Source organism: Protopterus annectens, chromosome 1.part1 (genome assembly GCF_019279795.1).
Source record: "Protopterus annectens isolate FY-2018-M chromosome 1.part1, PAN1.0, whole genome shotgun sequence".
NCBI classification, from domain to species: domain Eukaryota; kingdom Metazoa; phylum Chordata; order Ceratodontiformes; family Protopteridae; genus Protopterus; species Protopterus annectens.
This window is the reverse complement of record NC_056726.1, coordinates 1401433654-1401449523: the sequence shown is the minus strand read 5'-3', so window position 1 is coordinate 1401449523 and position 15870 is coordinate 1401433654. Positions and strand designations below refer to the sequence as shown.

Sequence of the window (15870 nt, the reverse complement as noted above, 5' to 3'; positions counted from 1 at the left end):
AGGAAAGGAGGCGGGGTTCAGAAATGAGAATGGGAGACATGGATGGCAACAGATCTGGTCTACCTACTAGATAATCTTCCTTCTTATAAATCCCTAAACAGGGATCTGAAAAGATAAAGGGTGGAGATTCTTACTTCAAAAAGATCTGAGGCACCACTGGATTTTCTTCATGCTACTCATTTCATTCAAGAAAGCTCTCCATTCTTACTTGCAATTCTGGCTAAAACACTTCTTTGCCACCTTCTTCCTAAACTCTGATCTTTATACTTTTCATCTCAATCTTTTATTTTAAAGTGAGAAGCAGAGGTCGGTACATATTTCTCCACAGCTCCATAATGGGAGCATAAAATGTTAAGGAAAGGGGAGTTGGTGGTCTAGTTTTTTATGTTACTAAACATGTTTTAAGATTATAGCCATTTTTATTTATATTTTTTGCACTACAGTTTCCATTATGGTTATTTCTCCCCATTTACTGCATTGCACTCTAAACAGCACATGACATGCTATTTTGTGGTGTTCTGTAAAAATCAAATTGCGCAAAAGTGAGTCACACTTCTCAAAATAAGTAAGCCACATTTTTATGCAAATTACCTTCTTTAGATGGACCTACTTTTCAGATGAAATAGGGTTAGCAACAGTAATCTGTTTAGCTGAAGCAGTTTTAGATAGAGAACACTATTGTTGTACCTGCTTTAAGATGGGAAAACAAATACTTATGAGTCTGATGTACTCTTTATAACCTGTTAGATTTCCCAGGGGCAGGAGGTTTTCTGTCATTCTCTACAACAGGTAAAACTAGTGGAACATCGCAGCTTTAGGCATTTCCAACTGTAACAAATCATAATACATTTTTGTGCAATATGAATTTCACCCTCTTTCTACTGTAAAACATCTTTCATCTTAGATAAAATCAGAAAAAGAAAAATCTTTAAGATGGAAATCTAAAACCATACCATCCTCAGAATCAAAAAGTTCAGGCCGCAAAGAAATTCCTGGAGCACAACCATACCCTGGCAATGCCAGCTCTTCTGACTGAAGATTTAACTCGAAAAAAGAAGGAACATTTTCTTTTCTTTAATGAACAAGTATTAGGCAAGGAAGAGGCAGTAATAAAATCCTTCACAAATCCAACCAAGTCTTCCTTGTCCAAGAGCACAGAAACAAGAGAAGGCAATATTTATTCACTATGTTGACCTTTCCTGGGAAATTCCCTCAAAAATGACTAACCATGGCATACTTATTCTATCCCACCTTGCCTGCCAAGGACATCCCTACAACCAGAGATGATGTGGCTATCCTCCAATCTTTGACGGCTGTACATGCAACACCATAGTGATTGGGGGGGGGGGATGAGCTGTCTGAGGAACCAGAGTGGCCACAGCAGAGTTACCTACCAGTGGCAAGTGTAACAGGAAAAGCCCCGACATCAAAAGACAACAAAGTACTTCTTGCGGACAGGGGAAGGTAAACCACAGAGACTGGTAGATGTTCCATAATTTGGCAAAGAATGAGACTTTGAATGTGGGCACAGAAGCCTGGATATGTCAGTAAAGACAAAAGTAGACAACAAGTGATATTAAGGTTAAGTAAACTACTGACCATCCCTATTAGAACAATATCCTGCCACAAACACAAACTAACAAACCTGTAGGAAAATTCTGTCAAAAACAGACTTTTTTAAGCAAACTTTACATAAGTATTTACACTCAAACTCACTCAGAAAAGCAATGACAGTCCCCCACACACGCACACATTTCTACAAAGCACAATATTTTAGTCAGAAAAAATCAAAAATGATGTACTTACCATAACAACAGATTCATATTGCCTTATTTTTACCAAGTTCAATGTTCGGGTTGCCTGAACTGACCTCAGCACCTTCTTTCAGAGCTTTGGATCTGAATCTCAGACTCCTCTGACTCTTGCTAACTACACAGAAGTCTACTTGAAAGTAGTAACAACCCCTGTAGAATAAAGTTAACAGCTTACTAAGCATGCCATCATGGGTGATATCACCTAAAGCAGGCAGGGACTTGGTTGAGGACAGTCCAAGCCCCAAAAGTTTACAGATGGCAATTTGGAAAGAGGGGAAGGATGAAGAGTATGAAGCAGATGTTCACTTTTGTTGCAAAAACTGGAGAAAAAACTGGGACTGATTCAAACTGGCTTCGGATGACACCTTCTGGAGAAAGAAAGGATTTGTTCTAATTGACACACTGTCTTTATGGAAAATGCAGAAAATTGTTCTGCATGAGAGCTCTTGAAATTCAGAAATTCATATTGCAGATGTAAATGCAATTAGAAAAACAGTTTCCCAAGAAAGCTACTTTAGATCTGCTGATGTTGCTAGTTTAAAGGTTTTCTGAGTTAATGACTGAAGCATGATTGTGACATCCCATGGGAGAAATGAGGCCCTGATTGGAGGCCTTATCAAGAAAATCCTTTCAGGCAAGATTTACAGGTTCTAATAGATCATAATGACTCTTCCATTGCTTCTATGTGATAATTGGATATAGCAGCCATTTGAACTTTGATGGCAGAAAAAGTAGATCCTTGGTGAAAAAGTTCTGAAAGAAAATCCAATATCGATGGGAGAGGAGCAGAAAAGCATCTAATCCCTTTGATGAGGGCCAGAAAATCTTATCCATAGGATCATAGGAAGTTACTAGGCTACTGTCCTTGAGGCTCTTATAAGCCTAGCCAAGAGTTTAGACCATGTTTAGACAGGTCATCACCTGATGCCCTTGTCCAGCAGGTACATGGGTGGAATCCCAGGGATGTATTTTCTGTTTCCCATCCACTTACTTCTATAAATCTTTTTTGACTGACTGTTTCTGTGAAGTAATTATGTGAACCACCAAGAGGACAGCCTGGCATCTCTGGCTATTATTAAGACTGGAAAAACCTTGCAGTCAGTTTTAGGCCTTGTAGATTTGGTAGAGGCATCCTGGACAGGTGACCTGGAAGATCTGAACTGGGATTCAGCACTCACAGCGCATGTATCAAATGAGGCCAAAGAAAGGGAAAACAAACCTGCCAGGACCAGAACGGAGCAATAAAGATCACCTTGATCTTGTACCTTGTGGCGTTCTGAAAACAATTTCATCAGAAGGGGTATTAATGAGGATGCACAGAGGAGACCCAGGGGCCAACTGTGGAATGGACCATCTCCCTGTGACTATCCCTATGGAGGAATAATGGTGAATTAACTGCTGCACTTGTTTAGGTACGAGGCAAAAAGGTTGCAGCGACGTTGGCCACAGCAGCTGAAAATCTCTTTTGTCACTGTCTGGTTGAGATACCACCTGTGAGGCAAAAGGATCAACCTGCTCAGTGTGTCCACTAGTGCATCCAAAGTCCCAGGTATGTGCATTGCTACCAGAAAACAATGGGAAGACATCACCCACTGCCATATTCCCATGGACTCCTGACAAAGAAGATATGACAGCGTTCTCCCTTGTTTGCTGATGTACCATACCACTGACATATCTGTCTGGATAGAGGACACACCCTTGGGTGGGTAGTCCTGAAAAGTCTGCAATGCTACAAGATACTGATGTGAAGGCAGGCCTCTACAGGTGACCAAATACCTTGAAACATCTTCCCCTTGAAATGATCCCCCACCCTAAAAGGGAAGGATCCGTGGTTATTATGACTTGGGGAGCTGGTGGACAAAAGGGTCTCCCTTCTGTACCATATGGAAAGGTTATTCACCACTTTAAATGGTCTCTGCAGACTTGAGTGAGACAAATTTTGGCATGGAGGGGCTGAAGACTCTGACTACGGGACTGAGGGAGTCCACTCTAACATTCTCATGTGGTATCTCTCTAGTGGAACTAAAGTGTGGTAGAGGCCATTAGACCTACCAAATGGAGAATCAATCTTGGTTTTGGTTGAGAAGGCTGAATTACCAGAGATACCACCAGCCTTAAGAAAAGCACTCTTTCTTCTGGGAGTCTGGTAATTTGTAGAACAGCGTTGATATAACATCCTATAAATTCTATATGTTGAGTGGGGACCAGCTGACTTTTTGCATGTGTCACTACGATCCCCAAAAGATCTGCAAGACAGAGCAGTACTGCTTCTTGCTACAGAAGCAGATCCCTGGAAGTAACCTAGACATCAATCATCTGCGTTTAGATTACAAGATTGAATGCTTAGGTGATCAAACACCTAAACCTCGAGCTTGTAATATCGAACCCAAAAATGTTGAACGGCTCAGGAAAACACATCAGTTGGTTATGGGGAAAAAATAACTTTACACCCAAACTAAATGGGGGGCTACACCCCCCTACACCCCCCACCCCACTAACTAAATATACCAACTCAGAGATCACGCTACAGTAGACAAAATGGCAAAATCCGGCGAACGGCCAAGGGAAATTTTTCCCTACATTAAATTGTTCGCTGTTTTTTGCCTTCGATATTACATGTTCGATCACCTAAGCATTCGATCTTTTAATATAGACCCAATGGCCTAGATATGGGAAGACTTGGATCTCTTGCATAAAGAGATGAGCTGCTACCATTGCCATAATCTTGGTGAACACCAGGGTGTTATATAGAGACCAAATGGAAGTACTCTTAACTGAAAGGCATTGGCTCCTAGCCAGAAACAAAGAAATTTCCTGGATTGCCACTGTATATTTGTAGGATAGCAGGCATCCTGGACAGATCGCTATAGGGCACATCCAACCATCCTTCTTCAGAGTTGGTATACACTGTCATGTGACCGTCTGGACTATGTCTGTCTCACAAACTGACAGATATGGCTAAAGTCCAATATTGGTCTGAGGTCCCCTGCTTTCTTTGGAGCTATAAAGAACCGGAAATAGACTTCAGATTCTAACTGCTCTAGAATGATCCATTGGAGGACTCTTTCTAGCAACTTTGAAACTTCTGTTGCTGCAGATTCCAACTGTTTGGGAGGACTGCTGGGAACCTCTTGTTTGGAGGATACAAAAACAGATTGGTATAGTCTTCTGGTGATTATCGCTACCACCCAGGAATCCAAAGTAAAGTCTTGCCAAGCTTCTGGGTGCAAGTTTAAGTGACCACCAACTGCCTCCAGATTGTGACAGCTGGGTAACACTTCAGGGGTACTGAATGGGTTTCTCGGTGAAGTTATGGAAACTCTGATTATGCAGTTCACCTCTGCCTCTGGGATGACATTCGAGTTACCTCCCCTACTGCTTCAGCTGGGTCTGTCCTCAGAAGTGTCATGGTAAAAACCCTGTAGTTTTCTAAACCACATTTTCTTACCACCCCTTTGATTCCTGGAATAGGACCTTTCAGGTTTGGAAAAATGGATTCCAACAACAGATAGGTCTTCCCATCCTGTGCACTCCTAGTAAGCTCCTTTGAAGCAAACATTTGGTCCAAGTAGTGTGGAATCATCAAAAGTGGTATTAATAAAGGAAGCCTTGAAGCTTTCTGTGATATCACATAGCCATGCCCAGGAATGGTGACACATGATATTGCCTGTACCAGCTGTTCTTGCTGTACCATCTGCTGCAGTGCATAGCAGGCACATAGCTACTTTAGATGTGGATTGCAGGGTAGGCATTTGGATATCCACATTTTTTTTGAACATCTGAAGGCAAGTTACCCAACCAAGACTTTGAAATCTCTTTGTTCAAGTTCCTCTGAAAATGTTAAGTGTGCCAGATAGTTCAGTGCACAGAATGTAAAGCTTCCTGAAGTATATGCCTGTTCCCCCCGGTCTGTCCAATACCCTTGACTCTCTATTAGGAAAATGGACAGTACAACTCTCCACAGGCAGTTATTTCATCATGGCTGCTGCTACTGACATGGCATCTACTGGGGGTTCTTTCATCCAGTGCTTTCCATCTTTCAAGGTTACCAAATTGCTTTTTTTTTTTTAATTGCTTTTATGATGTCAGGATGCTTCCATGTCCTCAGTGCCATAAGAGAGGAGAACTACCCAGCATGCAGAAGAGTCGGTCCTAAAAGCTTATACTTTCAATATCATAGGATATCTCTAATGAGTATGTCTTCCAGGGGGATCTAGGGGAATCCTTCATCCAAATCTGTCTTCAGTGACAGATTCAGGAGAGGAGTCCAAGCGCTTTTGTTGCAAGTCTGTTTCTTGGGAACATGTCTCTGGGTTTCAGATGGAAACAAATTGGAATCAGACTGGAAATGCGAATGCCAAGTAATCTTGAAGCTTAGATTATGACTGTCCCTGTCGATCCAATGGGAGGTATAAGGAACAGGTTCCACTGGGTGTTGGGACAGATTTGAACTCTGTGCATGCACCCTAACCACACAGCCTTGAAAGCAGATGCTGTGAATGGAGCTGAGCAAGCATTCCCTCTGTTAAAGGACTCAGGAGCCAAGCTGTTGAGTGGCAAGGCCCCAAGAGGAACAGATGGCTCAGAGAATCTTAGAGCCAACTCCACTACCAGGAACCCAACACAAACACATCTGATCCGGGATTTGCCCCAATCCGACAGCACTGGAGTCTTGAGATAGTAAGGGATGTAGTCGACATGGAAGTTCCTGGACTGTCAGATCTCACCGAGGTGTGCAGGAAGGATATGAACCTTTTGGAACCAGTTCCAAAAAATATGAACCAGTACCAGAGAAAAATGTGACTGGATCAATGGACCTGTATCTGAACCTACCTTCAGGACCAATGCAATGAGGACTCCCAGATGCATCTGTGCCCTCAAGAATTTCCTCATCATTTGGTTGACATCCATTTCCATGAGACTTCTGGTGGATCGGACAGACCTAGACAATGATACTATAGAACAAGATTTGGAAGGGCATTTGTCTTGTACAATTTTGAATGGAGCAGAGGGCTCACTGGTTCATGAAAAAAATAAAGCTCGAAGAGAGGGAGTTCAGAGCAGAATAACAGGTGGATCTGAATGCTTTGATGCTTTGGGTACCAACCGAACAAACTTGTTGGATATGGAGAGAGTTTTCACAATTTTTTTGAGGTTTTTTTTTTTCAATTTCTGTTTTCCTTCTTTCTGAAGACTTATCCTTTTCTCTATGCTTCTCTTTAGACTTACCTTTCCCTTCTCTTTTCTGTCCTGCTGCTGGAAGAAGGTGAAGCCAGTCCGAATTCAGAAGATAAAACTGAAGCAGAAGACCCTGTCTGTGGGCGGAGCAAGTCTTTTATAGCAAATTTTCTCTCTCCTGCCTTAAATAGCCCTAGACCCAAAGGCAGCAGAAATATCACAATTTCCATGTAAATGAGCAGCACCTAAGCAGTAAACACCAAGAGCGTGGGTCTTGTGGAGATATGTTGTGTCCACAAGCTGAACACTTTTTAAAACCTGAGGGTTTGTCTGACATCAGAAAAACTACCAATTACTCAAACTATTAACTACACAGCAATCCAAAGTTATCCAAAAATACATGGTATATGAAAAAACTAATTCTTAATGATCATAATAAGAACATACATAACTATCTAGAAGACACACCAGAACACTCTTTAGATAACTATGGAAAACTATTAAAATCCTACACTTCAAAAGTCTAAAGCCTAACACCTATCACTATACTGTACCATACAACTGATCCTACAGGCAGAAGTCACAAGAGGGGAAAAAAAATTCAGAAAGTCTTTCACTTACTGTGAAGAACTGTGAGAGCTCTCAGACACACGTTTGGATGAATCAGGCGGCAAGAGGGATTCGAGGTAAATTAGGTAGAAGGAGTGAGTTATGGGTAAGGGAGGAGTCAAAGCAAAGAATGTGCAGAAGTCAGATTCGATTGGATCTGATAACCCACATGTGGAATCAGATAAAACAGACAATGTTTTACTCACAAAAATGATTTTAGTGGAAGGTTTTCCTCAATATGGAACTTATCTGACCAGCCATGAAGAATTGCTAGTCATCAGTCTTCAGCAGCAGTAAAGCAGTGAAGAAATTGGCACTCCCACTGTCTTTATTTGGAGCTTCCTTCAAGCTGTTGAAAACAGTGCATGGAAGGTGCCCTAAAGCTTTGAAAGCTGGCCAAAGACAAGGTGAGTCAACTCCTACTTCCTAAAGAAGTGGCAGCCAATAAGCTAAATGTGGAAGAGAAATGGCTCCAGAAATGTAGGTTCCACTCCCACAAACAACTTGCTGGGAAGGTCCTTCTCTGCTAGACCACATGAGCAGCTCAAGATAATCTAAGGAGCATGTTCTTGCAAAAGTAAAATGACAAAGCCAGTAAGAAAGCAGTTGTAACTTCCAGAGAAACAGACTTAAAAATGGGCTAGTACCAGGCTCTGGGCCCTTTATTTGTTGCCTCTATTTCTAGATTGGGACCTTTGGATTAGCCACCCTGCTTTCCATGCACTGGGCTTCCACCTTAGCCAAATGCCTCGAGTTGGTGTAGGTCTCTAACTTGTTTGTCCAACAACAGCAGGTTTCAGTGCTGCTACCAGTGACATGCACCTACACTGGTCTTACTGCAGGTAGTGAAGACAAAATGCGTGCTGGTCTTAGGTCATGAAGGGATAGCTGCATTAAAATTTGATAGCCTACGTTTCTTATTCATCAAATACTGGAACTTTTTACATAAAGAATTGACAGGAGGAGATTTACACTGCATTCCACCCCCTTACCTACATATAAACCCATGAAGTGTGATATACTGGCTCCAATTTACCAGAAAGTGTTTCAGTTCTGTATCATGCCAACTGAACTTCACATTTAAAAAATATTTTCCAATGAAAAAAGTGCACTTTTGTGTGTTTTGTATGGATTTTGTTGATAAGCATGCATTTTTTGCTTACCAGTTTCTCTAGGGATCGCAGAACACCCATTTTCCCAAAGCGAACATGAAATGGAGAACACTGAAGGCTTCCATCAGGTTGACGCACCACAATGATATCTATACAGCCAGACAATGTGGCTGGGTTTAACCCTTTGTAGAGCTCTTTCACAGTCACAAATACCTGTCCTGCAAGCTGTCCAACGTAATTCATTGTTTGTGTCTAAAATGAAAAGGAAAAATATTCAGCTACTTACTGTGTTGCATCTTAAGGTCTATGGTTGAACATTCAAACCTCCTAATATATCTGAGGGTAATGTAATCAAAAAACACAAACTGCAAGCCTTTTGTTGAAGTGCTATTATTTAAAACAGAGCTATGTTCAACAGTTCATCTCTCAGTAAGCATTTTATCAATAAAAAATATTCAGAACACTTCATTGCCTATCTTGTTAGTTTTGGGAAAGTCATATGCCATTAAACAAAATATCTTCAGATAGAGGGATGCGGCCCTGACTAACTATGTATGTATATATGTATCTCTTGATGGAGATACAGCACTGATCCAAATGGACAAATTTCTGGCTCTGCCTGGGATTTACAACCAAGAATGATAGAAATAAAGAAGAAGGGAAAAAAAGGATTAGCAACTCTACAATGAAGGAGACAGACAGGGAGGAATAGGAGTGAAGGGACATGTACCGCTCACCATTCCCAGGAGAAGGGGGCGGGGTTTGGGCACTTGTAACCACATAGGAAAATGAAAATCTCCTGATGGAGACAGGGGAATCACCAACGGTGCCTAATTATTGGAGGTAGAGCAGCTTACTGGCAGCATCCCTTATGAAAATAAATGACGGCCAGCATGGTCAGCCAACTGCATGTTCCTCTTCCTCTGCTTAACCAAATGCATATGGGTAAAGCTTGTTTATCAATTCACAGACATGTATCCTACACGGTTTTTAGAATAACCTTAGTAACAAAATGTATTAACAATTGAACAGAGCAGTGAAAGAGCTTTTGGAGGGTACTGGAATGTGACTATGTAGCCATTGTCAAATTTTATTTCAGGATACAAAACTTAAATCAAAAACTGCAGTTACAAGAATATAACACAAAAGGCATTAGTGGGTTGTGTTTTTTGCTGTAATCCTTAATGTACTGAACATAAATGCATGAGCCACCAGCAGGGATTTCAGTCCCCCCCCCCCCCCATGCAGAAACATTCTGATTTCTACCCTTCAAGTCTGTAAAAACACTCCACAATAATTGTAATTCTAGCCCTTCCAGTGTTTAAAGATACATCTATCCATTTTTTTTGAATGTGATATATCTTCACTACCATCCCAGTCTGTCTCTGAGTCAACATTAGTTGACTCAATCACTTGCAGCCCTCAGACATTCCAATCCCCCCAGGCAGAAACATTCTGGTTTCTACCCTTAACGTCTGTAAAACACTCCACACTAAACTGTAATTCTAGCCCTTCCAGCCTCTAAAGAAATATTTACCCATCTGTTTTTTTTTTCTAAGTGATATATCCCCACTATCCACCAGTTTGTCTCGGAGTTAACAATAGCTGACTCACTCACTCACAGCCCTCAGACGAGATAATTTCTTACAGCATCCAACTGGTAGAATTAAAAGGGGGCTCACTACTTTTTAAAGAAAGAAAAACATTAGTAACAAAACGAGGATTAACATTACAGATGTGACTTCAGAGCAACTGATTGCACATACCTTGTTTGGTTCATCCTGCTCCGTTCCCTCTACGGGCTCACTCCACTCCCCTACCCTGTCCCCAGTTGCCACCCACCCCTGCATACTCTGGATTTTATAGGTAACCTCCATTACAAAAACCCTCCGGTCATCCTCCCAGTATCCAATAATAGCATCCCTCAGCACCATCTACACACATCCTTCACTTCCTAAGTCCTAGCTTCTTTTCTCACACCTCTCCCTCCTATTTCTACACAATCATAGCAGAACTCAACTTTCCACACTGACTACTCTTAAGATATGCTCACTTCTCTACACCATCTTCTAGCTAAATTCACTACACACAGCTCTATACCTATCACTCTCATATCTACTCTCTCATTCAGCACATCTACTCTTTTTGTCCTTACAATCTGCTACACCTCCATATATCCCTTAACAAAATCTACCCCTTTATTAACAATTTTATTTTCCACATCACTTAGAAAGTCACCCATCCAAAATAGCAGCATGCTATTTTATCTCCCCTTACCACCCATCCTACTTTTCCTCTCTGGGTTGTCATCATATCACACTAACCTACTACACCCTCCCACCCACTCTTACCCACATTGTATCACTCTATTTAAATCTGCATTTCCCTGTCTTCCCCTCCCTCTTTAACTTCTCCAACATTCAGCTTCATAAACTAAAACATTTCAACGTTCCTCTCTACTCTCCCAAACAAACTCAAATCCACTGCCTACTACATTACTTTTTTCAACAAACTAACACTATCTCCTACCGGACTTTTACTACATAGGGACATCCACCCCAATCCCGGTCCATCCCCTTCCACCATCACTACTAGCACTGCCAAACCCACAAGGTACGAACACCTCTCCTCTCTATACAAATACCTATCACTCTATTCCATAAACCTACAAAGTCTTCCAAACAAAATAACATAATTTCATGCTTGGATTGCCCACCACTCTCCCCACATCTTAACTCTCAGAAACTTGGCTAAAACCACATACTACAAATTCTGAAATTCTACCTCCCGGATACATCTTCCGACAGGACAGACTTCCTAAAAAAGGAGGAGGTGTTGCCATCCTATACTCTGAACAATTTAACCTCTCCCCAACAGAACTTATCTTTAACTATCATCTCAACCCTCATAAAAAAATCTGGCCATAGTATCTATCTACATACACCCTGGCAACAACAATCCAGTCCTTGAAAATATCTTATCTTGCATCTCCCAAAATATATGACACAATCATACTAGGCAATGTCAATATTGATTGGAATAAGCTCCCCCCAATCCCCCCAGTTCCTCTATTAACCTATTTGGCTTCAGTCAACTTATTTCTTCTCCCACTTGCATATACACAAACTCCAGCTCCATTCTTGGATTGGATCTTAACTTCCAAGACCAATCAGTATCACAATCCCACCACCTTACCAGACTCAGTAAGTGACCACCTCTTCCTATCTCGATACTAAGGCTACCTTCTCAAATTCCTAAAACCCACCTCTATAGATTATGCCATAACGTGTCCAAATTCAATGTAGAAACTTTTAACTACCGACTCTCCCTGATCAACTGGTTTCACCTGTATAGCCTTCCTCTAAATTATGCCATTCTTGAATTTAACAAAATTTTCCTAAACATAATGCCCTAGCTCCCATTAGGAAAATTAGGATCAAACCTAATCCTGCACCCTGGCTCTCCAAAGATACCATTTCCACCATGAAACTTAGAGACAATACCTGGAAACAATGGTCTAAGTCAAAATCTCCTTCTCTCCTCCTTAAATATAAAGAACTCAGAAACATCACTAAAAAAATTATTATTCAGGACAGGACAAAATTTCTGTCAAGAAGCCCAATCCACCCAGTTTTCTAATCCAAAAAAATTCTGGCACACTATGAACAGTATTACCCCATCCTGGTAAACCCTCTACCCCAACCTGTTCCCCTGACAAAACCAAATCTTGAAACTGCCACTCCTCTAAATAACTACTTTATAGACTCTATACTAACCTTCCCCAGCCAACAGTCAAAAACTACCTTTAACCCCTCAACCAGCCCGCCCCAGTCAGCCTTCTCCCTCCATTGCCTATATCAAATCCCTTCTGCTAAAACCAAAATCTTGCTCACCCTCTTTTGAAAACCTACCCCCATAATTTCTTAAACTTGCTGCTGACTCTATAGCATATACCACCTCAATTCTTATTAACAGTTCTATCAAAGAATCCGCAGTCACTAAGAACTGGAAATCCTTCTATATTCCTCTTCACAAGAAAGACAACTCCACCTAACCTACCAATTACCGACCAATAGCCATCCTTTTCCCTCTCTTAAAAATTCTAGAGAAATGCATTTATAGGCAACTTGTGTCCTATTCACTTCATGAAAAAGTCCTTACCCCCTCTCAGCATGGATTTAGTCCTCACCGCAGCACATCCACAGCCCTGCTATATTTTACCCAGACTGTAGCAGAAGCAAGGGACAACAATAAGCTTGTACCCTCTTAAAGCTTTTGACACAGTCTCCCACCCTAAACTCCTCTCTAAACTATCCAAACCTAACCTCTCCACCTCCACTATCCTCTGGCTCTCTACCTATCTCAACATCCAACATCGATATGTTAAATGGCAGACTTCCTACTCACTCTTCTTACCATTCCAAACTGGTGTCCCCCAAGGATCCATCCTTAGCCCCCTTTTCTTTAATATTTTCACTAACAATCTTTGCTCTATCTATACCTCATCTTCACTAATCCAATACGCCGATTATTCTACCTTTATCACCCTCTCTAACAACCCCACTGACCTACACTGTCTCACACAGACTTCCTTTAATATCATCAAACACTGGCTGTTTTTCTTTGGGTTAAGAATTAGTCGACTGTCAAACTCCTCCTTTTCCTCTCAAAATCTTTATCCCATCTTAAAACTTCTTTCAGTCTCTCTTCTCTTGACAACATCAATATCTATGTAGAGTTCACTACAAAACTTCTAGAAATCACTACTGATGACCTGCAGTGGTAGCGTTGTTGCCTCACAGCAAGAGGTTCTCCCGTTTGATTCTCGGCTGGACTGCGGAGAGTGCCTTCTGTGTGAAGTCTGCATGTCCTCCCCGCGGTTGGGTGGGCATTCGAAACATATGCGTAAATGGGCGTGCCTTCGTTGAAGGTTGAAAGACGAGCTGGCACCTCAGCGTTCATGAAAATCTACTGCCAATCATTAGCAGACCGGAGTTCCGCTGTGGCGACCCCTAACCGGGAAAAGCCGAAAGACAACAACATCTTACAGTCCATCAAAAAGACCAATCAAAAACTAGGTTTGCTGTATAGACACAAAAAAATTCTTAACCAACAATGGGAGGACCTCACTTGCACAAGACTATCTTCTCCCCTGCCTTTACGCTTCCCCTAAATTCACACACATCCAAGCAAATCTCCCAACCAAACTAGAACAAGCTTACAACCAGACAGACAGATTTGCCTGTAATCTCCCCTACAAATCTCATCACTGCCTCGCACTAAAAACATTAATGGCTCAAGGTGCCACTACTCCAACTTTTACAGGTTCGAGTTCCCACTACTCCAACTTTTACAGCTACAAATTGCACATTCTCTTTTCTACAAACCTGAAAACTGTCCCTCCCTGTCGACCTTCTTTTCCCTCTACAAACCTGCACAATCTCTCTGTAGCACTGACCAAGTACTATTCAACACCCACAAGTTCAACAAAACTACTGGCAGGTTATTTTATAAATACTACATATCTCAAACCTGGAACAAACTCCCATCTAACATAGGACATATCCAATCTTTGCTCCTGTTCAAGAAAGAACTGAAAAAATAACTAGTCAACTCTCCCTCCTGCAACCGCCACCACCCCACCTAATTTGCCACTACCACACCAGAACTATTCCCTTCATACATTATATATACTTCAAATTCTGTGAATCCATAGCTACACCACTAAGCACTCTTAAAAACTAAACTTTCTTCCCAACTTTGTCCCCCCCATTTTACTTATTTCCCTGCTCACCCCAACTCTTTCCTCATTTGCTTCTCTTCACTCTGTCTTTACCACCTCTCCTTCCAGTCCACCCACTATAACCTCTCCTTCCAGCCCACCCACTATAACTGACACAACTGACACTCTGCTATTCTCTGTCTCTTCAATTATTCTTCACTCTTCTCGACACTCCACTTACTTTTTTTCTATTTTGTTCAACCAACTCTATCTCTATCATTGTGTTGTACATGCACAAAACACATATTTTTTAATGATTTCTATAAGGCATTAATGTTGTTACTCAAATGTCTTTATCTTGCCCTTTTTAATGTTCTTAAACTTGCAATGTAACTTGGTATGGTTATGATGTATGTGTATTATTTTTTGGCATCATCTTTTTTATCATTCGTTTATGGAGCTTTTCTCCTCGGGTCTCCACTGAAAATGGGCCCCAGCCCAGTGGACTAACCCAGTTAACAAAGGACAAACAAATAAAATAAATAAAACAGCACATTCCTGAAGTACAATGAAAGATACAGGGACACTTGCTTTTCAATCTGTGCTTAAGGTGCTGATGCTTAAAGCTTTGGTGTTAACATTACATTAGTTTTTTTTTTCAATGTTTGTCTTTCAAACCTTTTTTGTGAACTTAAACAATACAAGCATACTTATTTTAAAACAATAAATAACACAGAATCCGATGTCATGCATGGACCACTTGGCCCCATCATGTCTGCCCTTAACCTATCTCAGTGACCTGAAATATCAAAGTAAATCTCTTCTCCTCTAGGGAATACTCAGGTGATTATCTCATGGTACCTTGAACTCTTCCAAGGTTGGTGAATTCAGTACATTCAGTGTCAAGTTGTGCTGCCATGCACCTACAACTTTCACAGTAAGAAAAAAAACACACATCCTTACATTTCTCCGCCAAGTCATCTGTCCACCATTTTCAACCACTACTTTCTTGATTGTATGTATATACTGCCCTCCTGAACTTTACAGTTTTCTTTAGGATACTTTGACATAACTCCTCTCTGAATTCTATTAACTCCTCAGACTAAGCCCTTGTAAGGCCATAGTGGTCCTTCTATGAACAGTTTCATGCCCACTTAAGCCCTTGTTTAAATTATGTCTCCAGAACTGCACATGCTACCTCATTTGTAGTCTCAGACTGTTTGTACTCAAAAACGATACCTCCCTTTTTCTTCTGGTAATGCTTATCCCTATGCATCAAAGGTTCCTCCAAGTTTTCTGGACTTTTTCCAATGATTTTTCATAGGTAAGCCATCTGAATTATATAATTCTAGAGCTGGGGTACTGGAATTATTAATGGCACTTGCCAGCACAATCAATTCAGGCATCAGGTTTCTGACCAAGAATTCTAATCCTT

At 41.2% G+C, this 15870-nt stretch overlaps 1 protein-coding gene across 3 annotated transcripts in view; it reads right to left on the bottom strand.

Annotated features, from left to right (window-relative positions):
* Window positions 1–15870, bottom strand: part of LPIN1 (lipin 1) — a 750916-nt gene that overhangs the window by 581675 nt on the left and 153371 nt on the right. For all 3 annotated transcript variants that reach the window (XM_044082232.1, XM_044082237.1, XM_044082244.1), the window contains exon 2: window positions 8765–8965. In XM_044082232.1, the coding sequence (XP_043938167.1) occupies window positions 8765–8956 (192 nt within the window). In that variant the 5' untranslated portion in view covers window positions 8957–8965. The remainder of the gene's footprint in view (window positions 1–8764; window positions 8966–15870) is intronic.